Here is a 26,196-nt window from a genome sequence, read left to right on the forward strand (position 1 = left end):
CATGCTAGAAACTTTTTATCAGTTAAATTATTTTTTTATCCAGTGTTCTTTAGGTTCACCGTGCAATTATTTCTCGTATTAATATAAATCGCACAATTACTGCACTTCTGTTGGCTGACAAAAAGGCGCCATTTTACAGTGAGGACATTTTATTTTGGAGGGATCAAATCATCCTCTGGTCCTGACTAACACCTGGAAGAAACGGTACCATTTATCAAACTTTGGGAGAAAATCTCTTACAGTAACAGTAGTTTTATCCGCTGAACGTGAGCATTTGTGCTTATTTCTTTTGCCAGCCTAATTGAATAATTGAGCAAAGACAGAAAATGGCTTCTGGGAAGATGTGCATGAAGAAGAGTAAAGAGGAAACTGCAGAGGTTGGATAACACCACACACACCAAGTGCTGTTAAAGTGTTTACCGCTTTTACTAAGTTTATTTAATTTTATCTTTATTTTTAACAAGTTTGTGTTGGCAGACACTTGACTTTACTGTCCAGCGTTAATTGCGCCATCTGGTGGCGGTCGGCTTCCGGGGTGGTCGGTGGCGGGGGAACTCAGCCACATGGGGTGTGCAGCCAGTACATTCTGAGTGCCGGTCCCAAGCCCGGATAAATGAGGAGGGTTGCGTCAGGAAGGGCATCCGGCGTAAAACAAGCCAACCCAACTATGCAGACTCAGAATCAAATTCCCATACCGGATCGGTCGCGGCCCGTGTTAACGTCCGCCACCGGTGCTATTGCCCAACAGGGTGCCGGCGGAAATTGGGCTACTGCTGGGCGAAGACGACAACGAAGAAGAGGAGGAAAACGTTGCCACGAACAGCGGGAGAAGAAGAAAACTAGAAGGGTGGAAATGAGAGTGGGGACTTTGAATGTTGGTAGTATGAGGTCTGTCAATAAAATATAGGTCCTTTTTATTTTTTTCAAAAACTATATGGATTTCATTCATATGTTTTTACGTCAGACATGCTTGAACCCTCGTGCGCATGCGTGAGTTTTTCCACGCCTGTCGGTGACGTCATTCGTCTGTGAGCACTCCTTGTGGGAGGAGTCGTCCAGCCCCTCGTCGGAATTCCTTTGTCTGAGAAGTTGCTGAGAGACTGGCGCTTTGTTTGAACAAAATTTTTTCTAAACCTGTGACACACATCGAAGTGGACACGGTTCAAAAAATTAAGCTGGTTTTTGGTGAAAATTTTAACAGCTGATGAGAGATTTTGAGGTGATACTGTCGCTTTAAGGACTTCCCACGGTGCGGGATGTCGTGCAGCGCTCTCAGGCGCCGTCGTCAGCCTGTTTCAAGCTGAAAACCTCCACATTTCAGGCTCTATTGATCCAGGACGTCGTGAGAGAACAGAGAAGTTTCAGAAGAAGTCGGTTTCAGCATTTTATCCGGATATTCCACTGTTAAAGATTTTTTTAATGCAAGACGTGCGGACGGATTGCAGCGTCGGCTCGCAGCCGCTGCGACGCTCCGCCACAGGAAAAGCACCTCCGTTGGAAGCCTTAAGGACAAGTTGGAACATGTCCAGCTGTTAAACAATTTCTCATATACTCACTCCCCTGAAAGCCATCAAAAGCCGCCTGGATTTTACAAATGGTTATCAACACGGAGGTGTTTTTCCTGTGCCGCCGCACCGCGCCGGCTGCGTCCCGATGCGCGGACCCGTCCGCACGTCTTTCATTAAAAAAATCTCCTTTAACAGTGGAATATCCGGATAAAATGCTGAAACCGACTTCTTCTGAAACTTCTCTGTTCTCTCACAACGTCCTGGATCAATAGAGCCTGAAATGTGGAGGTTTTCAGCTTGAAACAGGCTGATGACGGCGCCTGGGACCGCTGCGCGATGTCCCGCTGCGTGGGAAGTCGTTAAAGCGACAGTATCACCTCAAAATCTCTCATCAGCCGTTAAAATTTTCACCGAAAACCAGCTTAATTTTTCGAACCGTGTCCACTTCGATGTGTCTCACAGGTTTAGAAAAAATTTTGATCAAACAAAGCGCCAGTCTCTCAGCAACTTCTCAGACAAAGGAATTCCGACGAGGGGCTGGACGACTCCTCCCACAAGGAGTGCTCACAGGCGAATGGCGTCACCGACAGGCGTGGAAAAACTCACGCATGCGCACGAGGGTTCAAGCATGTCTGACGTAAAAACATATGAATGAAATCCATATAGTTTTTGAAAAAAATAAAAAGGACCTATACTTTATTGACAGCCCTCGTATGACTGGTAAAGGGAGAGAGCTGGCTGATATGATGGAGAGGAGAAAGGTAGACATATTGTGTGTGCAAGAGACCAAGTGGAAGGGAAGTAAGAGCAGGAGCATCGGCGGTGGGTACAAGTTGTTGTACCATGGTGAGGACAGGAAGAGAAATGGTGTTGGGGTCATTTTAAAGGAAGAGTATGTTAAAAGTGTGTTGGAGGTTAAGCGAGTGTCTGACAGGGTGATGAGTGTGAAGTTGGAAATGGAAGGGGTGATGATGAATATCATCAGTGCATATGCCCCACAGGTAGGTTGTGAGATGAAGGAGAAAGAAGATTTCTGGAGTGTGTTAGATGAATTGGTGGAGAGTGTGCCCAAGCATGAAAGAGTGGTGATAGGAGCAGACTTCAATGGGCATGTTGGTGAAGGGAACAGAGGTGATGAGGAAGTAATGGGTAGATATGGTATCAAGGATAGGAATGGGGAAGAACAGATGGTAGTTGATTTTGCAAAAAGGATGGAAATGGCTGTGGTGAATACCTACTTTAAGAAAAGGGAGGAGCACAGGGTAACATGTAAGAGTGGAGGAAGGTGCACACAGGTGGACTACATTCTTTATAGGAGATGCAAGCTAAAAGAAATCACAGACTGTAAGGTGGTAGCAGGAGAGAGTGTCACTAGACAGCATAGGATGGTTGTAGGATGACTTTAGAGGTAAAGAAGAAGAAGAGAGTGAGAGCTCAACAAAGGATCACATGGTGGAAGCTGAAGGAGGAAGACTGTTGTGTGAAATTTAGCGAGCAGTTGAGAGAAGCACTAGTTGGAGGGGAAGCAATTTTGGACAACTGGAAAAGTACTGCAGATGTGGTGAGGGAGACAGCTAGGGCAGTACTGGGTATGACATCTGGACAGTGGAAGGAAGACAAGGAGACTTGGTGGTGGAATGAAGAGGTCCAGGAAAGCATAAGGAGAAAGAGGTTGGGGAAAAAGTTTTGGGATAGTCGGAGAGATGAAGAAAGTAGACAGGAGTACAAGGAGATGCGGCGTAAGGTGAGAAGAGAAGTGGCAAAAGCAAAGGAAAGGCATATTGTGAGCTGTACAAGAAGTTGAATAGTAAGGAAGGAGAAAAGGACTTGTACCGATTGGCCAGACAAAGGGACAGAGCTGGAAAGGATGTGCAGCAGGTTAGGGTGGTAAAAGATGCACATGGTAATGTGCTGACAAGTGAGGAGTGTGTGCTGAGAAGGTGGAGGGAATATTTTGAAGAGTTGATGAATAAAGAAAATGAGCGAGAGAAAAGGCTGGATTATGTGGTGAGAGTAAATCAGGAAGTACAAGAGATTAGCAAGGACGAAGTGAGGGCTGCTATGAAGAGGATGAAGAGTGGAAAGGCAGTTGGTCCAGATGACATTCCAATGGAGGCATGGAAATGTCTAGGAGAGATGGCAGTAGAGTTTCTAACCAGATTGTTTAATAAAATCTTGGAAAGTGAGAGGATGCCTGAGGAGTGGAGACGAAGTGTGCTGGTTCCTATTTTCAAGAACAAGGGTGATGTGCAGAGCTGCAGTAACTACAGAGGCATAAAGCTGATCAGCCACAGCATGAAGTTATGGGAAAGAGTAGTAGAAGCTAGGCTTAGAAAACAGGTGAAGATCTGTGAGCAGCAATATGGTTTCATGCCGAGAAAGAGGACTACAGATGCAATGTTTGCTCTGAGAATACTGTTGGAAAAGTACAGAGAAGGACAGAAAGAGTTACATTGTGTGTTTGTGGACTTAGAAAAAGCTTATGATAGGGTGCCAAGAGAAGAGTTGTGGCATTGTATGAGGAAGTCTGGAGTGGCAGAGAAGTACGTTAGGGTAGTGCAGGACATGTACAAGAATAGTGTGACAGCGGTGAGATGTGCAGTCGGAATGACAGACTCATTCAATGTGGAGGTGGGATTACACCAAGGATCAGCTCTGAGTCCTTTCTTGTTTGCAGTGGTGATGGACAGGTTGACAGATGAGATCAGACAGGAGTCCCCATGGACTATGATGTTTGCAGATGACATTGTGATCTGTAGTGAGAGTAGAGAGCAAGTTGAGTCTAGTCTGGAGAAGTGGAGATATGCTTTGGAGAGAAGGGGAATGAAAGTCAGTAGAAGCAAGACTGAGTACATGTGTGTGAATGAGAGGGACCCCAGTGGAATAGTGCAGTTACAAGGAGTAGAAGTGGTGAAAGTAGATGAGTTTAAATATTTGGGGTCAACTGTTCAAAGTAATGGAGAGTGTGGTAGAGAGGTGAAGAAGAGAGTGCAGGCAGGGTGGAGTGGGTGGAGAAAGGTGGCAGGAGTGATTTGTGACCGAAGAATATCAGCAAGAGTGAAGGGGAAAGTTTACAAAACAGTAGTGAGACCAGCTATGTTGTATGGTTTAGAGACAGTGGCACTAACAAAAAGACAGGAGGTAGAGCTGGAGGTGGCAGAGCTGAAGATGTTGAGATTCTCTTTGGGAGTGACAAGAATGGACAAGATTAGGAATGAACATATCAGAGGGACAGCTCAGGTGGGACGGTTTGGAGACAAAGTCAGAGAGGCGAGATTGAGATGGTTTGGACATGTGCAGAGGAGGGACCCAGGGTATATAGGGAGAAGGATGCTGAGGATGGAGCCACCAGGCAGGAGGAGAAGAGGGAGACCAAAGAGGAGGTTCATGGATGTGCTGAGAGAGGACATGCAGGTGGTTGGTGTGACAGAGGAAGATACAGAGGACAGGGTGAGATGGAAACGATTGATCTGCTGTGGCGACCCCTAACGGGAACAGCCGAAAGACAAAGAAGAACGGTGGCGGTCGGCTTCCAGTCAAACATATCGAGAGAAAATAAAGGTTTTTATACTTTTTAAACGGCTCTTTAAATGTTTGCAGTGGACAGGTTTATTCCCGAATGACCTGAAAACGGAACATGACTCCCTTGTGTTCGTGAAGAGGATGCTGGCGGTGGCTGTCTCCTCCATCACTTACCTCAGAGGGATCTTCCCAGAGGACTCCTACAGATCCAGATACCTGGAAGGTGAACACATATCATCTACCAGGAGTTATAATGGACTTTATTAAAAATCTCAGCTCTCTATTATAGCCTGGCAAATAAATTGGCTTATGAAAAATTCAAGATTTCATATGTAATTGTGCAGTGTACAGAAACATGGAGCTGGATCTGAATTTAATCTGAAGTGATGTGAACCTTAGAACCATATATCTGCTGTTACCATACAGTTGTATGCAAAAGTTTGGGCACCCCTGATGATTTCCAAGATTTTGCTTTGTTTGGATCAGCAATTTCAGTTAAATATATCTATTACACTATGTAACACAGTTTTTGTTCCTGGCTTCTAAGTGTTATATTTCAACTGCTTATGTCTAAAGTCTATGGAAAAATGACTACATTCAGCACAAACTTTGATTTTATTTTATTTTTTACGTTCTAGAAAGTTTCTTGAAATGTCTAGATAATTCTAGAAACAAAATTCTGGACAGTTCTAGCAGTTAAAGAATATTCTAGAAGACTACTCAGTAGTAGTGAAGGCGAATCGAGAATATTCTTGAAAACAGACAAATTTCAAAATATCATTGTCCTGATCACAGAAGCAAAGTTTCTATGGAATAACAGCTATTTTCTATTTATTTAAGGCATAACAGGTTAGGAAAACACACTGTGTACCCAGGAACAAAACAAAAATAAAAATTTGTTACATAGTGTTATCTATCTAATATCTATTTATTTCAGACTTGTGCATCAAGGTTCTGCGTGAAGACTGCAACCATTCAGGGGCCTCTAATGTTGTGAAATGGTAACTATGTTGCTGAGCTAATACTAATACTGCTAACTCTACTCAGATTTCACCTGTTAAGTTTCTTCCAGATCACTGTTTCTTAAGACTTTTTCAAACCAAGGACAACTAATCAAAAAAAAAAGTCATGGACCTCCTAACTTTCCAAATCCAAAAACAATAATTTACATATGTGTTGAATTAATAAAGAAAACACATATATGCTATTGTAGCGGGTTGAAGGTCCCGGGTCCTGATTGAAAAGACGTTCCCGCTAGCTTGGCTAATGGGGGAATTCCCCTTTGGCTGACCTGGTAGAGGAATAGTCTTTAGTGCGAGCCGTCCGGGGTTCGATCCCACCGCCGTCCCGGCCACAAAGGTCCTACGGTCACAATCTGGCGTCACAAACAGGATGTGGGTAATCACAGAACATGCTTAAATGCACCTGTGACTTTGGGACGAAGTCAGAAATGGTGGGGAGATATGTAGCGGGATGAAGGTCCCGGGTCCTGATTGAAAAGACGTTCCCGCTAGCTTGGCTAACGGGGGAATTCCCCTTTGGCTGACCTGGTAGAAGAATGATCTTTCGTGCGAGCCATCCGGGGTTCGATCCCACCACCATCCCGGCCACAAAGGTCTTGCGGTTACACTATTATCTAATAGACTTTGGAGTCATTTTTACCCAAGGCCATCAAATATGTCCATTGGGTATTGCGAAGGCTTCAGACAGACAGACAGACAGACGGATGGACGAACGAGCTAAGTCGAGTTTTATTACTGCCAGAGTCTTCAAATTCACAGGGAACATTGTTAGGACACAGACCTTGGACAGTGGCTAAGCTTGACCTATTTTAAGAGGTTAAAAAGTCACATTCTGTTTCATATTTTATGCTATGAATCATGCCAATCTGTTTTTTTTTTTTTTTTTTGAGGGGCGGGGGTGACAGCCAATCAGAGTAGAGCGGTACCATGACATCACTGGTTGGTTTCTCTCTGGCGCTCCAAAACCGCTTTGTTTATGTGTAAATATCATGTTTCTCACATACTGTGTAAAAGCTAGCAAGAAATAAATACTTCTACAACTGAAAATGCTGTTTTTTGAACCTGATAACACCTCTGAAATGATTTACAAAACATCTTGCGGACGTCAGCGTGCACACTAACCTCCGCTTACAAAAGCTAACTTCCGTTCTTGTCAAAAGCTCATGTATGCGCACATGTACACCCTCCTGTAGACGCCGTTAAAACATAAATAAAATATTGTTTATGATTGATTGGCTGAATGAGTTTATTCTGCAAAATGTGGTCTAGCTAGCTGCTGACTCGACTGCATTTGTGTGTCAATATAACATCTTTCTCATGTATTATGTAAAAGCAAGAAACACTTCTAAATATAAAAATGCTGTTTTTGTAACCTGATAACACCTCTGGAGTGATTTACAAGACATCCCGCGGATGTCAGCATATACACGCATCACACACGGTCAAAGCTAACTTCTGCTCTTGTCAAAAGCTCATGTAAGTGCACACCCTCCTGCACACGCCGTTAAAACGTAAATAAGATATTGTTTAGGATTGATTGATACTGATTGATTGAGTTTATTCTGAAAAAATCTAATATAAACATACAGAGGTGAATGTGTCAGTGATATACTAACCGTATATCACTGAAAACGCTTATTTCCATTGTGGTCCTTGTGAAATCATGTGACAAAATAGAGGGGCTTGATTGAACATGTACAAACTGTACCTCAGACAATAGGATGTTATTAATTATTGTAAATTATTATTGTTTGAGAATCACTTTTCAGTTAGAATATTTATGCCAGATGCACTTCCTGAAGCAACTCCACATTACGTGGAGAAATGGGCAGTGACAGCCAAAAACCTATTGTCACCATTTACTCAACTGATTCAAATAGTTTTTGTCCAGAGTGAAACACTGAATCCAGAAGATATTGGCAGTAAAAAGAGAAGAAGAAAGAAACCCTTGTAGTAACAATTGTCATGAGTTGTTTGTGGATTGTTTGTGCATTTCCGCTGGTGTTCAGTGTGGTCATGTCCTTATGTCCTTGACCACCTCCAAATCTAGTTGGGGTCATCAGATCACTAACTATCCTCAGTGTGTTTTGATTTACACCTGTAATCTCATGTGATTAAGCACTATCCAACAGCAATCTAGTCACCAAAAAAGCATTTTAGTTAAATGTGCAAGTGGGGTCAATGATCTCTTGTTGAACAGATTGACATTAGATTTTTTTTTTCTCTCTGTCTCTCCTCAAAGCTATTTATTGGACATACCACACATTCTTATTTTTTAAAGGTGAAGAAGTCACTTGGATAAGTGGTGAAAGGTCTTGAAGACTTACAAAAAGCTCTAACTGTGGAGTAAACTTGTAGCCCATTAAACATGCAACAGACTGCAAACTGCTGGTGATTGGATCTTGTCTGGTCCTTGGCCCTCCTGTTTGAGATCCTTGCTCTGGACACAGTTCTAAACTGGTTGACCTGTTATAGAATTATTATTAGCATTTGATGGCTAATTTTATCACATTACCTCTTCTTCAACCTAGAGTCCCTTATTTGAGAGCATAGCAACATAAGTTGAAAAGAAATGGTCCTGTGACTCGTGGTGCCATCTTGGGGCCAAAATAGCGTGTTGCTGTATGTGGAGCAATGATTTAAAAAAATGTTGAAAACATAAAAGGTGCATTCAGTAGTTCAGCACAGTTGGACCCAAAACGGTACCATGTTCTCTTAGTTGACGCCACTCTCATTTAACGACTGTACTTCAAACTTCTTAACCATGTTTTTTTCCAGGATGATGGGCTGCTTTGATGCATTGGAAAAGCAATATGTAAGTTTATATGCCTTTATGTGCCTGTGCCTTTTTAATTATTACTTTGACTTATGTTCAACATTGTCTTTTCAGCTCCAGATTGTGTTCATTGGGGTAAGAGAAATCAATATACCAATCTTTTTTTTTAATTAATGTATTGACAATACTGTGAAGATTAACGGCCTACAATGATGACGATATTTAAATCTAGGTCCACACAAATCCGGATATGTCAAATGTAAGTTCTTTAATCTCTAAAGCAGTAAGTGTTGTGACCAGTGCTAGCTTAAAATCACTCAAATCATCATCTCAGTTTGAGTCCTGAACATTAATTTTTTTCTGTTCATAGTGCATTATTGAGTCTTACCAGTTCAAATTCAGATACGCTGAGAAGGGGCCACAGATGGACGTGCTGAGGTGAGTGATGTAGTTGCAGTATTCAGACAGACGGAGGCCTACCCTGACAATGGTGACACAACCTGCATGAATGCTGATGACAGGAACAAGAATGTGGCGATGCAGGTGACACTGGAGGATACCAAGAGAGCCTCAGTGCTGCTCATCAGAAAGCTGTTCTTGCTCATGCAGAACCTGGGCACCCTCCCGATTAAAGTCTACCTCACCATGAAGCTCTACTACTACGATGACAGTAAGATTGTTTTAGCTGAACAAAATCACAACTTTCAGCTCTTATTCTGCAATTACAGACAGAAAAACAAAAACTTATGAACTGCTCTAGATTTGTTAGTTCCCATTTCCTGGATCTTATATCACCATTCACTGAATTGCATCAAGTTGTTTTTACTCAGTTTTTCCATAATAAAATCCATGTGTGTATCTAGTGATAAAGTCTCTTGCTTTTCTTTTAAAGTCACACCTGCCAACTACGAGCCACCCGGCTTCAAGGCAGGGGAATGTGACCGCTTGTGGTTTGAGGGCACAGCCGTGAACTTCAAGATGGGCGAGGTGAAGACAGCCTTCCACACCCTGAGAATGCGGGTGTCAGCAGAACAAGGCCGGATGGAGAAGCTTCAGGAAGAGAGCCACCTGAAGGAGAATGTGCAGAGCTCTCAGAACAATCTTCAAGGCCAGAAACGAGTCATGGTGGGGGAACATACCTAGGACTAGAAATACTTGCAGTAACCCTAAAGGGCCATTTAACTGATCTAAAGAAATTTTAAAATAATTGTACATGTTGAACATATTTGGATGAAAATTCACTGAAGAATTCACTAAAACAGAAGTTAACATTTTTAATTGCTTTTTGTGAAAAAAAAAAAATGTTCTTGGATAAGACACTTCATCTGCTTTAACCCAGTCCACCCTATTTCAGATGAGTATTGGCCTTGGCTGTGGAAGTAACCATCTGATACACTAGTGTCCCATTCAGGGGGGGTCATAGACTCTAATGTGCTTAATGTTACCAGGCAGATGGTCATCAGGACCTCTGTAGGACTTCTCTATTTATGAGAAAGTGATTTGCAGTCTCACGAGACAGCTATTAGCTTAGAGCCATGATCTAATTCCAAAAGACCTCAGTACACGTCCAGAAGTGGTGACCAGTTTTGGGACCACCAAAAAAAAAAAAAGACGAGATTTAGTCCACTGTGCAACATTCACTTCAATAGGTAGTGGGTAGCCATGAACTCTGATCTTGAAAAATATACACAATACTATACATGTATGTGCATGAGCAACATCAGTTTAGAAAATTTGAAGTGCTGCAGCTCAGTGTTATGAGAAGTAATCAGAACACTTAATCTTAAATGATGGTGTTTATGGACATACTTCTGTTTACAGGAAGCTCATCAGAAATTGTTTCATGACCTACCTTCTGAAGATGGTAAGTAAATCTGCTGCTGCCATCACAAAGCAGTAGAATTTGTCAGATGTGGTTCATGTGCTACTCTGCCTTCAACAGAATCTGCACAGTTCAAGAAACCCAAAAGACCTGTGGTGAAGGTACGTTGTAGTGAAATCATCATCTTTGTTGGTGGCAATCTTGCCATTAGTTAAAGGGGTTCAATGTAATTTTCGTCTTTAGAGAAAAGCGGCTACCAAAGCTCACGCAAAGAAGAAAAGATCTTGAATCACAACATTCCAAGAAACAAGTGCAGCGACAAACCCAAACATAAACTCTTCTTGTTATTGTATTTACAGTGTGTTCAATAAGAAAATGTGTTCTTTTAATATTTGTAACTTTGAGGCACATGTTCTTTATTCAACAGGTGTGTAAAAGTGTTCATGTGTACAGTCCAGGTGGATTCACCGGAATGTTCGAAAGTGGTCAGTTGTTTTGACATTTCTAAAAATGTATTTATAAGCATGATTAACTTATAAAATAAAACTTGACTTGCAAACATCTTTTTAGTTTTTGTACAAATTAAACTGAACTCTCTTTTTTGTCTATTTGAGTAACAAAATATAAGCAAATGCAAAACTAGTATAATTACACAGATTGTTTGGCTCAGGATACATTTACCTTTTAAAATGAAAATACACTTCCTGTTTCATTATCCCCTGTAGTTCCAGTAACTGTTCACCCAAGTTTCACATACATTTATTATAAAAATTAAAAAACTAAACAAAAAAAAAAAAAAACAGCTGGAGTTATTGCTTTGACAGAGATGACACTTTAAGACCCTGTTGATTTAATTCTCATCACCTGAGGCAGTCAAATTTAACACACATTCCGAGTGATGAAAGTGTTGTCTTGGTCCAGTTTTCCCATTTCTGGATCAGTGGTGATGCTCAGGTTTTCTACTGAATCCAGACTCTAGAAGAGGCTGTCCACATCTCCCATTTCCACAAAGACAGTCTTCAGCTGGGAGTAGTATTCAATCGTCACCTGTCCGTTCTCCCTCCCAATGCCTGTTAAATAAAATCAGCACATTACTTCCAATATCCACTGTCTTTTATTCGGGATTTCACTGGAACTTTAAACATACCAATGCTATACCCTCAGCCATTATGAGCATAAAAACAGGAAAGAGAATGTGACTTTAACCTCTTAAAATAGGTCAAGGTTAGCAATCTTTGAACTTGTCCAAGGTCTGTGTCCCAAGAATGTTCCCTGTAAATTTGAAGACCCTTGCAGTAATAGGACTGGACTTACGCTGAGCAGAGACAGACGCACAGTCTTTGCAATACCTGATGGCCATATTTTGGCCTCTGGTAAAAAATTAAGATCATTCACAGATAGGGCCCTGTTCTTAAGCGTCTTAAGGCCCAGAACTTATTTCTAATTACCTCAAAAGAAATACAATGTTTTTGAGAACTGTCTACTCCACACAAATTTACCATATAGTGCCATACTGTTAGTATTTTTTCATAATTGATGTAAATAAAGTCCAAGACATATTCAGTGACTTGGAAATGTTCATGTATCTATCCCTTGAAGAAAACTGGCAATAAAACATTATTTACAGTATTATACCAAAGCGTTCCATTACTTACGCAGCCCATCATCTTAGCTTTTCTATTTTTAATTAATTTATATCAAGTTGCAGAAATTTGCTTTCAGTTTGAGTTTAAGGAAGACAATTTAAGATTTTTTTTATTTTTTGTATTTGAAATGGCATAAACAAATTAAAATGTATGAAATACTAAGTGTTCCAATACTTTTGCAGGACAGTGTACATCATTTTCAAGTCACTTTGCCCGAAAAATCCATGATATCCTCCCATTTGATTCCTTTTCGGGTGTGCATGTTCCCCTGCAAGCTGCATGAAGTTTTCGACCGGCAGACAGAACCGGCTTCAGCGTGGGGATAGCCATGGAAAATAATGGCTTTCAGAGCTGCACGCTGTTTGTTGTTTAATGTTGTTGCTCTGTAGGCCTTGAAGTAGATTTTTTATAAAAAATAGTAAGTGGTGAGTGAGAGTCAGCCCAAGTTTAGCAGAGAATGACTGCACTGTACCTGACATTTTGAAGCCTCCAAAAGGCACCTCCACAGGAGTGATGTTGTAGTTGTTGATGAAACATGATCCAGCCTTAAGATGTTCAACCACTCGATGGGCTCTCTTCACATCCCTGCAAACATTACCACATGGTGGGGGAAGACTAAATCAGGTTGTGGTGTTTGTCATTTTTGTACTGGAAACTTTAATACGATAATTGCTCGAATAATATGGAAACATAAAAATTATCAGACAACCAGTTTGGTACAGTTAGTTGAATTAAAATTAAAGATCAAATTTAACCAGTGAGACTTCATACTGACAGACCCAACGGGGAAAAGGAGAGGAGGCAGAATCTGCTTTTGTATTAAAGGCTGGTGTGCACATCACAGTGCTGAAATCGTGCAGCCCTCGTGGAATTTATTTTCATAAATTGCAAACTGTTTTATTCACCATGTAAGTTTTCCTCATTTATTTTGGTCAGTGTCTACATTCCACCGTGGGCCTGTCTTAAGGAGGTGTTAAGAGATCTGGCTGACTAGATAACCAACATGAAACATAAGCACCTGGACTCTGCCCATTGTTCTGGGGGACTTCAACAGAGCTAACTTCAGACATGAGGTCCCAAAATGAATACTTAAGGACATGTTATTTCTTAGTTTTTTTATTTTTAATTTAAAACGGCAAGTCGCTTTGAATTTATTAATGCCGAATGAAGTCTGCACAGCAGAGAGCCACACAGCATTTGGAGCTGTGCACTTAGTCCCACAACACAGGAACAGAAAGGAGGACGATTCTCGTTTTTTGCCCACAAGAGAAGAGTCCCAGTTATTGACTTTAATCTGCACAAAGGTGACTCATGATTGACATCTTCAAATGGCTTTGACAGCGGTTAATGAAGAAATTGCGGGCCTGCTGCTTCTGAAAAGCAGTGAAGCAGAGAACCAGTGGGTTGCAGCGCTGCTTCAAGCAGACCCGCTGCAGCAGCGGGTCTGCTTGAAGCAGCACTGCGACAGAGAAACGATCATTTTCCCGATAAACACCCTCAAAAACAACGGCCGCTCCAACGTAATGTGAACTGCAGGACCGATAAAAGAATTGTTAAGCAAAAAGGCTATTGATGTCGTGGATTGAATCATTTCTTAACAATTCTTAAAAGGAACCGCTATTCGATACCCAACCCTACATGGGACTGAAGAAAGTCTTAGAGAATTCCTGATTCTTGGAAATAAAACTAACTGTTAAAGTCAGAGGGCATTGTAAATCAATCACTGTGGAAATGTGTAAATTAAATTCAGCACTGAAGCAATAAAATACATAAACACTTACTTGAAACAGATTATTTGTTAATGATAACCCTTCTTAAATTGTGCCATTTAAAATAACCAAATAGTCAACTAACTTTCTTCTAGTCGACCAGTTGGATGCGAGTTACAGTCTACTGTTACAACTCATTGTCCGACCCTTACATAAAAACAGCCTTCACTTGATACTTTGGCAGTAGTTCTATCTTGATTTAATGTTTCTTTGTTGCAATGCTCCAGTCCGAACCTAAAAAGTCTTGATTCTTGTGGTTGTAATAGTTAAAGTCAGTGGATGTTATCTCTCGCCACACACCGACCTGGTGAAAACTCCAGCAGCCAGACCCAAGGTGGTGTCGTTGGCCCTCTGCAGCGCCTCCTCTTCTGTTTCAAAGGGCAACACAGACATGACGGGACCAAAGATCTCCTCCTTCACACAGGTCATATCATCCGTGCAGTTGCCTGTGGGACACAGACAGCAGGACGTCCTCTGACCGTGCTCAAACTGTCTGACTCAATTCAAACTGAAATACTGAAGGCTCACCCAGAACACATGGAGTCATGTAGTATCCACCTCTGAGTTTGGGATCTGATGGGAGATACGGCTCACCTCCACACAGCACGCTAGCTCCCTAGAAACGTCACCTGGGTGAGATGTGCTGCATTTTCCTTTCATAGATCAGACAGATGAGACACTGCTGTATCACACATTACTGTGGTCAGTTATACCTCTTTCTTTGCCTGATCCACAAAGCCCAAGACTTTGTCCAGGTGCGGTCGGCTAACCAGTGCTCCCATCTGAGTGCTCTCTAATAGTGGGTCTCCTATTTCAATCGCCCGTGTCCTCCTCACCACTTCCTCCACAAATTCCTGCAGAATGCTCCTCTGAACAAACACCCTTGTACCGTTGCTACAGACCTGAAACGTTTCCAAAACGGCACCAAGGAATTGTGAAATTCAAACATTCACATTTTGCAAATACCTATTTGTAACTACGTGTTACGCCACAAAATGACACAAAACCGTGACTGCATTTGAAATCTGAAGTGTCAGGACCAGGAGACACTACCTGTCCTTGAGACAGGAAGTTAGCCATGAGCGCTCCCCTCACTGCGTTGTCCAGATCGCTGTCCTGAAAAATGAGCAGAGGAGATTTCCCCCCCAGCTCCAGCGTCACAGGCTTCACCCCCTTGGATGCCATCTCCATAATCTGTAGACCAGCATACGACAAAGTGAAAATCACATAAATTAGTGACCAAGATCAAACGAAGCCAACATACAGCATGTTAAACATGGAAACACTGGATTCAAATGGCACATCTGTTTTATACTTTCCCTCCTTTTCACAACTACAATTAAGTATGACTCAAAAAATTTATTTTGTGCAGTGAAAGGCAGTTAAGGCACCTTGACACTTGCACGTATTTAACCCCCCACTGCCGCGCAATTCGTTGTGCCAATTCCACCCGCTGTGTTCCCCGCTGGACGATGCGCCTTGTGCTGCTGGACGCTGCGTTATATGAAATAATTTTTTCATAGAAGATTAATCATTTGCTTTCAGAGTTTGGCTAATGAAACCACCTCTAACTGCTCGGGAATCACAGAGGAATTTTCTACAGCTGCTGCTTTTCTCATGTGCTTCATGAAATGGAGAACGCATTTGGAATCATCTCAAAGGTAATTATTTGTAATGCCTTGGTAAAACAGTTGCACGTTCATTCCTTCTTATGAGTATCTGAAAAATTATGTTTATTATAGATTTAACATCTCGTCATAATCGTTCAGATGAGCTGCGCTGTGATGCACTGCGCTGATGCAATAATTCGAACAGACTGTTTTTTTTAACTTTATTTTTATTGAGTTTAGAAAATGTTACACTATGTACATTAGAGATGGAAAGTATTCTGCATTCACAGGCATTCACCTATGTACATGTACATGTTATAATAATATACAATGGAAATGAAGCAGAATTAAGAACACAAAAACAAAAATAAAGCTATGCGACCCTTATGGATATAACAAACCCACCATGGGCCTCCATCTCTCTGTGAAAAGTTCTCTCTGCAATCTTAAGGAGTATGTGATCTCCTCCATCTGATAGATCTCTCTGACTTTCTCAATCCAAACAGTATAGGTAGGTGGATCTGGACTCAACCATTTGATAGTGATACATTTAAGTGCAGCAGTCAGTATAATTCTCAAAAGATATTTTCTACTATTTCTTCCAAAGCCATCCGGAACTGCCCCTAAAATGGCAAGCTGTGGTTGCTGAAATATGGTATTGAGTGTGGTAAATATATCATTCCAAAACAAGTTCACCTTTGGGCATGTCCAAAATATATGGGTGTGAGTTCCCAGGTAAGTGCCACAGTTGCGCCAGCAGGTGTCAGGATTTGAAGGATTCATTTTGGATGTGATTTCTGGTGTCCTAAAGAATCTTGTAATTATTTTCCATTTAAAATTCTCTCCACAGAGACACTCAGTGTTTTTGAACTGTTTGTGCAATGTTCACATGTAATTCACAAAATTAATGTGTGCCAGAGATTTTGAACATTTCAAAATTTTCTTTGCGCACTTGAACGCAGCTGTGCACAGTTTACAATGAGTTTACTCTCTGGCATGGCAGATTACAATTTGTGATTTTTCCATGTCCACAAGTTTCATCAATATATATATTTTTAGGGGGGGCTGCACATGCTTGTTTTTCTTTGCTAGCTTCTCTCTCATCATAACTTTCCATTCTTGGCTCATGTTGTTCTAAGTTTCACATTTCACTGAGGACAGCAGAATTGTAGTATTTAAACACAACCTGAACAGAGAGAGCAAAGTGTTTATTTTTGGCAAATTTTAAATGAGATGGAGAATTCAATTATTTTGATGGGAATGGGATCCATGCCTGTGGTTAGATGACAGACCTTTAGAAATTAAAAAAAAAAAAAAAAATCTTAATTTGTTTTTACAGTTTCTGGCTATGGCAAAATGTCATTTTGGTGATTTTTTTTTTATATATATAAAGAAGACATGCCTTTTAAACCACCCAGCAGGTTGTGTGGTTCAGAGTGTTTATGAGTATCAAGATTTACAAATACTGCTAAAACTGGGTTCATTTATTTGCTTTTGGCTGTCCCCAGTTGCTTGTAAGACCATAGTGGCTTAGATTTGTTACAAATTTTAAGATGGATGCCCTTCCTGTCACAAGTCCACTTATACATGGAGAAACACAAACATCTCCTGGTGTTCTTCAGTGGACTCTCAGCTGCGTAATAATCAGGACTTACTCTGCATAACTTCTGAGATTTTCAATTTATTCTCATTTACATAGTGCCAAATCACAACAAAGTTGCCTCAAGGCACTTCACACAAGTAAGGTGTTAGTAAGGTGTAACCTTACTAACCCCCAGAGCAAGCGCACAGATGACAGTGGTTAAAACTCCTTCTGATGATTTGAGGAAGAAATCTCAGGCAGACCAAACTCAAAGGGGCGACCCTCTGCTTGGGCCATGCTACTGACACAATAGACAATAGAGGAAATTATACAGGAAATTTTGGGAGTCCATGCTGAAGCACAAGACGGGAGGCCTGCAGAAGAAAAACACCCACTCCCATCTCTGGATGAAGCCGCACCTCACAGAGAGGAAAAAATAGAATCAGGCGGCAGAAAGGCAACAAATACAGTATAATTTATCAGCATTTAGCAACAAGATAAGGGTGATTCTTAGACTACAGGCACTTATGTCCTTTGATCATATTGTATGAAAAACAGAAAAAAGGGGAAATTTCACACTTTTATAGTTATCTTTACAATGAAAGTGTGTTAAGAAATTTGTTCTAGTAGTCTATGATGACTTTCACCTTTTTTCAGCATCATTATATGCAAATATTGCCGTTTTGTGCTTGTCCCACACCCAGACTTTTGATCTTCAATGATAAAAATGAATGGTAAAGAAATGTTTTTTCTAATGTTTTAAAATATCTCTGAATAACATATCAGTAAAATAATCAAAACATAATTGGGGTATTCAATGTCATACAACTGTTGTGATTGTTTTAAACAAAATGTAGTTGTCCCACACTACTGCCATAATTTCCACCACAACTCTGTAATGTCCGTTTAAACATTTTGTATGAAAGATTGTTTGGGTAGTTTCTATGGAGATAAACAGTGACATCAGAGCACATGTATATAGCGCCAAATCACAACAAACAGTTGCCCCAAGGCGCTTTCTATTGTAAGGCAATGGTGTGGTGGAAATTACATTTACAAGGCCAATAGTGCCCGTAGTTAAAGAATCACCCATAAACAGAAGAAATACTAAGGTGATTGCCAGCCACTTGCCCTAAGCTTCACAAAAAGACCCAGAATTTAGATATTAATTTAGATTTAATTAATTAAATTATTATTATAATTATTTATTATAATTCATTTAGATTTAGAGGCAGCGACCTGCTCCATTTACTAATAAAATGAATTTAAAAGAGCAGAAACCATAGTAACATACTATGGCAGTATGCTAGTCATACGAAAGGGAAAATAAGTGCGTCTTAAATCTGGACTTGAAAGTCTCTACAGAATCTGACTGTTTTAATTGAAGCAGGGAGATTATTCCACAGAACAGGGGCATGATAAGAGAAAGCTCTATGACCCACAGACTTTATGTTCACCCAAGGGACACAGAGTAATCCTACACCCTGAGAATGCAGAGGCCAGGCCTGTATGTAGGGTTTAAGTAGGTCAGCTAAGTAGGGGGACAGAAGTAGATCTGATGGAATCAGGTGTACACACAATGGCAAGGTTGCACACTGGTAGAATTGAATGTTATTTTCAAGGGGCAAGTAGAACAGCACTGACCTTCTTGCCTGTGGGCACACTCCCAGTGAAGGACACTTTAGCCACATCTGGATGGTGGCACAGGAAGTGGCCGGTCTCCTGGCCGCCCTGCACTACGTTAAACAGCCCGTCTGGAGCCCCGGCCTCAGCGTAGATATCTGCCAGCATGACAGCGGTCACAGGAGTCACCGGGGATGGCTTGAACACCATGGAGTTACCTGTTCCAGATGACACGCAAGAGAAAAGATCAATCACAAGCAGTAGTTATGTGCCTCGACCAAGGCAAACTAAAGACCCTCAAGAATACAGAATGTTATTTTCAGAAAACAAAATTCTGTTTTCTGGAATGTGAAACCGTGGTTGTCTGAACCATGTTACTACCACGCAAGACCCTTAATCCTCAACATACAGTAGTGTTCAGAATAATAGTGCTATGTGACTAAAAAGATTAATCCAGGTTTTGAGTATATTCCTTATTGTTACATGGGAAACAAGGTACCAGTAGATTCAGTAGATCCTCACAAATCCAACAAAACCAAGCATTCATGATATGCACACTCTTAAGGCTATGAAATTGGGCTATTAGTAAAAAAAAGTAGAAAAGGGGGTGTTCACAATAATAGTAGTGTGGCATTCAGTCAGTGAGTTTGTCAGTTTTGTGGAACAAACAGGTGTGAATCAGGTGTCCCCTATTTAAGGATGAAGCCAGCACCTGTTGAACATGCTGTTCTCTTTGAAAGCCTGAGGAAAATGGGACGTTCAAGACGTTCACAAGAACAGCGTAGTCGACATTTTCACAAAGAGCTTTAGTACAGAAATATACTGTGCATCCGTAAAGTATTCACAGCGTTGGCTTTTTTCCACATTTTGTTGTTACAGCCTTATTCCAAAATGGATGCAATTTATTTTTTCTTCAAGATTCTGCAGAAAAATACCCCATAATGACAATGTGAATTTTTTGATTTTTGCAAATTTCTTAAAAATAAAAAAAAAATCTAAGAAATCACTTGTACATAAGCATTCAGATCAGCCAGAGCCCAGACCTGAATCAAATTGAACATCTCTGGAAAGATATGAAAATGGCTGTGAACAGACGCTCTCCGTCCAACTTGATTGAGCCTGAGAGGGGCTGCAAAGAGGAATGGGCAAAACTGCCAAAAGATAGTTGCCCCAAGCTTGTGGCATCATATTCAAGAAGACTTGAGGTTGTAATTGCTATCAAAGGTGCATCAACAAAATACTGAGCAAAGGGTATGAATACTTATGTACATATGATATCTTAGTTTTGTTTTGAGTAAACTGCAAAAAAAAAAAAAAAAAAAAAAAAATCATGTTGTCATTATGGGGTGTTGTGTGTAGAATTATGAGGGGAAAAATGAATTTACTCCATTTTACAATCAGGCAAAAACAATGAAATGTGGAAAAAGTGCTATGAATACTTTCTGGATGCACTGTAGACAATACAACCTCAATTCCAATGAAGTTGGGACATTGTGTAAAATGTAAATAAAGACAGAATACAATGATTTTCAAATCCTCTTCAACCTATATTCAATTGAATACACCACAAAGACAAGATATCTAATGTTCAAACTGATAAACTTTATTGTTTTTGTGCAAATATTTGCTAATTTTGAAATGGATTCCTGCAACACGTTTCAAAAAGCTGGGACAGTGGTATGTTTACCACTGTGTTACATCACCTTTCCTTCTAACAACACTCAATAAGCATTTGGAAACTGAGGACACTAATTGTTAAAGCTTTGTAGGTGGAATTCTTTCCCATTGTTGTTTGATGTACGACTTCAGTTGTTCAACACTCCGGGGTCTCTGTTGTCATATTTTGCGCTTCATAATGTGCCACACATTTTCAATGGGTGACAGGTCTGGACTGCAGGCAGGCCAGTCTAGTACCTGCACTCTTTTACTACGAAGCCACGCTGTTGTAACACGTGCAGAATGTGGCTTGGCATTGTCTTGCTGAAATAAACAGGGACAGCCCTGAAAAAGATGTTGCTTGGATGGCCTGGATGTACCTTTCAGCACTGATGTGCCATCACAGATGTGTACGCTGCCCATGCCATGGGCACTAACACACCGCCAAACCATTACAGATGCTGGCTTTTGAACTTTGCACTGGTAACAATCTGGATGTCCTTTTTCCTCTTTTGTCCGGAGGACACGGCGTCCATGATTTCCAGTGTACTGTGGACTCATCGGACCACAGCACACTTTTCCACTTTGCGTCTGTCCATTTCAAATGAGCTCGGTCCCAGAGAAGGCGGCGGCGTTTCTGGATGTTGTTGATGTATGGCTTTCGCTTTGCATGGTAGAGTTTTAACTTGCACTTGTAGATGTAGTGATGAACTGTGTTAACTGACAGTGGTTTTTGAAGTGTTCCTGAGCCCATGCGGTAAGATCCTTTACACAATGATGTGAGTTTTTAATGCAATGCCGCCTGAGGGATCGAAGGTCACGGGCACTCAATATTGGTTTTCGGCCTTGCCGCTTACATGTAGAAAGTTCTCCAGATTCTCTGAATCTTCTGATTATATTATGGACTGTAGATGGTGGAATCCCTAAATTCCTTGCAACTGAACGTTGAGAAACATTGTTCTTAAACTGTTGGACTATTTTTTCACGCAGTTGTTCACAAAGTGGTGACCCTCCCCCCCATCTTTGCTTGTGAAAGGCTGAACCTTTTGGGGATGCTCCTTTTATACCCAATCATGACACTCACCTGTTTCCAATTAACCTGGTCACCTGTGGAATGTTCCAAACAGGTGTTCTTTGAGCATTGTTGCCCCTGTCCCAGCTTTGTTGAAATGTGTTGCAGGCATCCATTTCAAAATGAGCAAATATTTAAACAAAAACAAAAAAGTCTATCAGTTTGAACATTAAAAATCTTGTCTTTGTGGTGTATTCAAATGAATATAGGTTGAAGAGGATTTGAAAATCACTGTATTCTGTTTTTATTTACATTTCACACAATGTCCCAACTTAATTGGAATTGGGGTTGTACTTGATTTCTGACAGTTCTGACAGTTTCCAACTATAATTATCAATATGTGTATTTAAAGCCAGCCTGTGAGAACAATGTCATACCACAGGCCAGAGCTGGAGCTGATTTCCAGGCAGCTATCTGGAATGGGTAATTCCAAGCACCAATGCCAACGCAGACTCCCAGAGGCTCTCTCCGTGTGTAGGCAAAGGATCCCCCGGACAACTGCACATGCTGACCTACACAGGAGGAAAAAAAAAAAAGGGTGACAGCTATTCAAAAATGACAGCAATAATGTTATGATCATGAAGACCACTCAGATGTTACAGAACAGGGTAGAAATTATGTTGTATTTTATACCTGGCGCAAGTGCTGTTGCTAGTTTCCAGTCGACACAGTTGATATTTTCAGTCACAGTGCCCTCATTGTTTAAATAGCAAATATACTTGTGCTTATCTCTGCACCCACAGACATGTTGGTCTTAAAATGAGGTGTGGTCGGGTGCATTGCTGTTGTGAGGGAGTAGAAAACAAATCCATCACAAACCACCAAAAACCTGGTCTAAAATGGAGTGCAAAATTTTTCATTTATACAGTGCAATATTCAGATACGCCTTACACAGACGGGTTCATGATGCACATATTCCCCCTCTTCACTCATCAAAACTAAAACACCATTCGGGGCTGTCCCCAGAAATTTAGAGCATGGTGGTGCTTGGGGGAAGGGGGGTGTCAACAGAGGAATTTTTTTATTTATTCAAACAGAAGAGAAGCTGTAGCACTTTGCCTTTTTAAAATATCAACTAGTGTGTTGCCTGTGGGGATCCATGGGCTCTAGATTGGGTAGTGTTTATAAAATAGGTAGCTGACATTTTTTAAGGGTGGTAATAAATTAAAGTTTCTATAGTGAGTTGGAATGGCATGTGATTCCAGAATGTTTTTAGAATCTTAGACCTCAACAATTTTTAGAAGAGGAACTCAACCCTTTTATTTCCTGTTAATTATGAAATTATTATGTAACGTGCTTTTAATTTTTACATACGCACAAAGAGACGGTGGCAGAAGACAATACTCCTTTCACTCATGGTAACAACAAACTGACTCGACCAATTGAACTACAAAAAACACAACAAATTAATAACACTAACAACAGTGTTAAACTAACATGAACCACAATAACAACATTTAAACTCCAAAACCCTGAACTTCCATGGTGCATTGCAGCACAATGTCCATTGTTTACTGGTTTGCTAAAATTGCAACTTCTAAGAAAATATTAGTCCTATCAACTTTCCATTTTCAAAATGTTCATTCTTGACCCAATATACATAAGCATACCAAACGGCAAATGCCAGCTCTCCCCAGTTTCTGCGTGATCAAAGCCATACGCACGCACGCACCAAGGCCACTTAATATAGATTAAAGCGATTTCTTTCACCTTCACAGGCAGAAGAGACTAGGAAAAACATTGCCTGAAAAAGAAAGATTCTACTTGGTTGCCCACAAATTGAAAAAAAAAAAAATAATAATAATAATCAACACAATAATAAAAATAATAATAATCACAATGAACTTTTTTCTTCCATCTACTCGGCATCCCTCCCCAGTACAGTCGCTGAGAGTAGCATCCCAGAGGTTCAGACGGTTCTCTGTTTCACAGAAGAACATGATCAAGGCCAGAGATGGTGGTGGCTAGACCGGAGCAGAGCGGCGTTTTGCCTGGATAGACCTGGAAGTGATGTAACATCCAAGTGACGAAAGAACCCGAAGAAACACTTTATGTGTACAGTGTCCTCATCATCTTTCCACAGACTTTTAGTCCTTGTTTAAACAGTTTGGTCTGGATTAGGAAATCCACCTATTCTTTTACAAATACGCAGGAAGGATGTTTTAAATTTTTTGATGTATTTTGGTGGGGGAGGGATAAGTACAATTCAAAGGTTGCTCAATTGAAAGATCGTTCTTCTGCAGTTGTTGTAGCAGGTGCTGAATAGTTCAGTGGTAAACTGTTCAGACTTTAATGTGGGAATTGTGGGTTTGCAGCCCGGTCTATTTAATTTATTTATTTTTAAATAAATTAATAAATAAATATAATTATATTCTCCATCTCAGAGGACCACAATGGAAATAGGTTTTATGTTTTACTGTGCCAACCTTGGCATGGTTGTTTTATGCATTTTATGGACATGTACTTTTACTGAAAAATAAATCCAATCCAAACTGATCTGGATGTGCTTGAAAATTGTTGTACATGGTACCCAAAGTACATTTAAGTGCAGTTAGTTTATTTATTAAAGATTGTAGGTTGCAGAAATCTCCAGGGGGTATTTCATTCCCTACACTATGTAGCATATGTTGTTCAAGATTTTAACTCAGTTACCCGCTAATTTTTACCACATGGTTTTCACTTGGAATCATAAAAGAATATATGGCAGATTGTTGGCTGTTGACGGTTACCGACAACACTGCTGACACCCACCAACAAGGAGCTCATCTGCCGAGTGCGTCATCCCCTGAAAGAATAACCATTGATTTTCCAGTTCCAAGAATGACAATAAATAAATAAATAGGTAATCTGTTACCTATATCAATCACTAACTCTGCTGGCTATATAAGGCAGTAATATTTATCACTAACTCTGCTGGCTATATAAAGCAGTAATATTTAACATTAAATTCAGTCCCCTCAATGACTACGGAGTATAACCCAAATCAATTGCCCTTAACATAAAGGAAAAAAAAAAATTGAGGGTAATGGAATTAATGTTCCTTGCTGCTGTCAAATGCATCTAAGGGCCCGGTCACACGGCATATGAGGATTCCTGAACAAAGGGAAAAAAGAAAAAAAGTTACAAATTGTTGAGAAAAGGTGGACAAATGAGCTTTATCACCGAATAGCCTGGGAATCAAGAGCGCAAAAGGGATGATAAAGGAACAAAACGAAACCGAAGCTAACATTGATCTTCACGCTTTAAGCAAAATGCACCTGGAGCCACTGCTGGAGCAGTGTGTGTCTGCATCTATGCATTCCAGGACTCAGCACTGGGACAGAGCTCAGCTGCAAACAGAAGCACGTGATCTGACCCATTGTGGAGATGTGTGAGCACGTCTGTGGATCCACCTGCTCTGGTTCCTCGTCCAGAACTAAAGAGGGATCATCTCCTTCATCATCAGAATCCTCACTGTCTGATTGAGAATTGTTAATATAATTAATGTATGTACTTAATGTACATACTTTACTCATTGTATGTTGATTGGTACAAGGTTGACTGTGTTCTTCTTCCTATATGATCATGTCTGAATGTGTTCTGCTGAATTTGCCTACTATGTGACCCTTTTTTGTATGGTTGATAACTGAAATGACGGGAATAAAACGAGCTAAGTCCACATATGCACTCAAGGCTCAAGGCCACCTCCAATCTAATGACCCACGGAGCATGTGGAGGGGCATCAAATGCATCACGGACTACATAAACAATGCAGCACAGTGCTCTGCAGACCCAGCACTCCTGGACACTCTGAATGCCTTTTATGCGCATTTTGAGGTGTCCAACACCACCACTCCCCTCCTGAGTCCCTCCCTCCCCCAAAGACCCCCCAGTTAGCAACATCACTACAGCTGATGTGAGGAACGTGCTGCAGAGGATCAACCCCCGAATGGCCCCGGGCCCTGACGGAATACCAGGGAGGGTCCTTAAAGACTGTGCACACCAGCTGTCTGAGGTTCTGGCGGATATATTCAACACCTCTCTGTCCCAAGCCAGATTTCCGCTGTGCCTCAAGACATCAAGGATAATCCCTGTGCCAAAGATCTCTGTACCATCATGCCTCAACGACTACAGGCTAGTTGCACTCACCCCCATCACCACAAAGTGCTTTGAGAGACTGGTGATGAGGCGCCTGAAGCAGACCATTGATGTGACTGTAGATGAGCACCAGTACGCGTACAGGCAAAACCGGTCCACAGCTGATGCCATCTCCACCGTGGTGCATCAGGCCCTCTCCCACACAGAGAACAAGGACTCCTATGCAAGGCTGCTGTTCCTGGACTTCACTTCTGCATTCAACACCATCATCCCGCAGAAACTGGTTTCCAAGCTGGCTGAACTAGGAGCCCCTTCAGCACTGTGCAACTGGATCCTGGACTTCCTGACTAGGAGGCCACAGAGTGTCAGGATCAACACCACCTCATCCTCCACCATCATCCTGAACACTGGCTCACCCCAGGGTTGTGTGCTCAGTCCACTGCTGTACACATTGACGACCTTCGACTGCAGAGCCCAGCACAAGAATAATCTTGTTGTTAAGTTTGCAGAC

General features: G+C 41.1%; 2 protein-coding genes and 1 long non-coding RNA gene across 4 annotated transcripts in view; 1 reads left to right on the forward strand and 2 right to left on the reverse strand.

Annotated features, from left to right (window-relative positions):
- The first annotated feature begins 72 nt into the window (after positions 1–72).
- zte38 (zebrafish testis-expressed 38) lies at positions 73–11,733 on the forward strand. 2 transcript variants are annotated; one of them, XM_034182793.1, is made up of 12 exons: positions 73–377; positions 5,109–5,253; positions 5,968–6,031; positions 8,831–8,867; positions 8,943–8,963; positions 9,061–9,087; positions 9,199–9,266; positions 9,350–9,498; positions 9,721–9,953; positions 10,650–10,692; positions 10,771–10,811; positions 10,894–11,733. In XM_034182793.1, exons 1-12 carry the CDS (start codon positions 327–329, stop codon positions 10,936–10,938), a joined length of 924 nt encoding a protein of 307 aa, XP_034038684.1. In that variant the 5' UTR covers positions 73–326; the 3' UTR covers positions 10,939–11,733. The 2 variants fall into 2 exon arrangements, with proteins under 2 accessions (XP_034038684.1, XP_034038683.1); XM_034182792.1 differs by having other exon boundaries at positions 10,771–10,984.
- Positions 11,580–26,196, reverse strand: part of aldh9a1b (aldehyde dehydrogenase 9 family, member A1b) — a 34,050-nt gene continuing 19,433 nt past the window's right edge. Inside the window, exons 4-11 of the mRNA XM_034182791.1 lie at positions 21,986–22,120; positions 18,902–19,098; positions 15,119–15,259; positions 14,779–14,967; positions 14,594–14,681; positions 14,370–14,511; positions 12,769–12,881; positions 11,580–11,720 (exon numbers count right to left, since the gene is read on the reverse strand). Of these exons, the coding sequence (XP_034038682.1) occupies positions 11,626–11,720; positions 12,769–12,881; positions 14,370–14,511; positions 14,594–14,681; positions 14,779–14,967; positions 15,119–15,259; positions 18,902–19,098; positions 21,986–22,120 (1,100 nt within the window). The 3' untranslated portion in view covers positions 11,580–11,625. The remainder of the gene's footprint in view (positions 11,721–12,768; positions 12,882–14,369; positions 14,512–14,593; positions 14,682–14,778; positions 14,968–15,118; positions 15,260–18,901; positions 19,099–21,985; positions 22,121–26,196) is intronic.
- LOC117521488 lies at positions 23,980–24,253 on the reverse strand. The gene is made up of 2 exons (XR_004563952.1): positions 24,139–24,253; positions 23,980–24,100 (listed from the first exon to the last, which is right to left on the reverse strand). It is a non-coding gene; the product is annotated as an uncharacterized LOC117521488 (long non-coding RNA).

The sequence above is a fragment of the Thalassophryne amazonica genome, chromosome 12, assembly GCF_902500255.1.
Source record: "Thalassophryne amazonica chromosome 12, fThaAma1.1, whole genome shotgun sequence".
NCBI lineage: Eukaryota > Metazoa > Chordata > Actinopteri > Batrachoidiformes > Batrachoididae > Thalassophryne > Thalassophryne amazonica.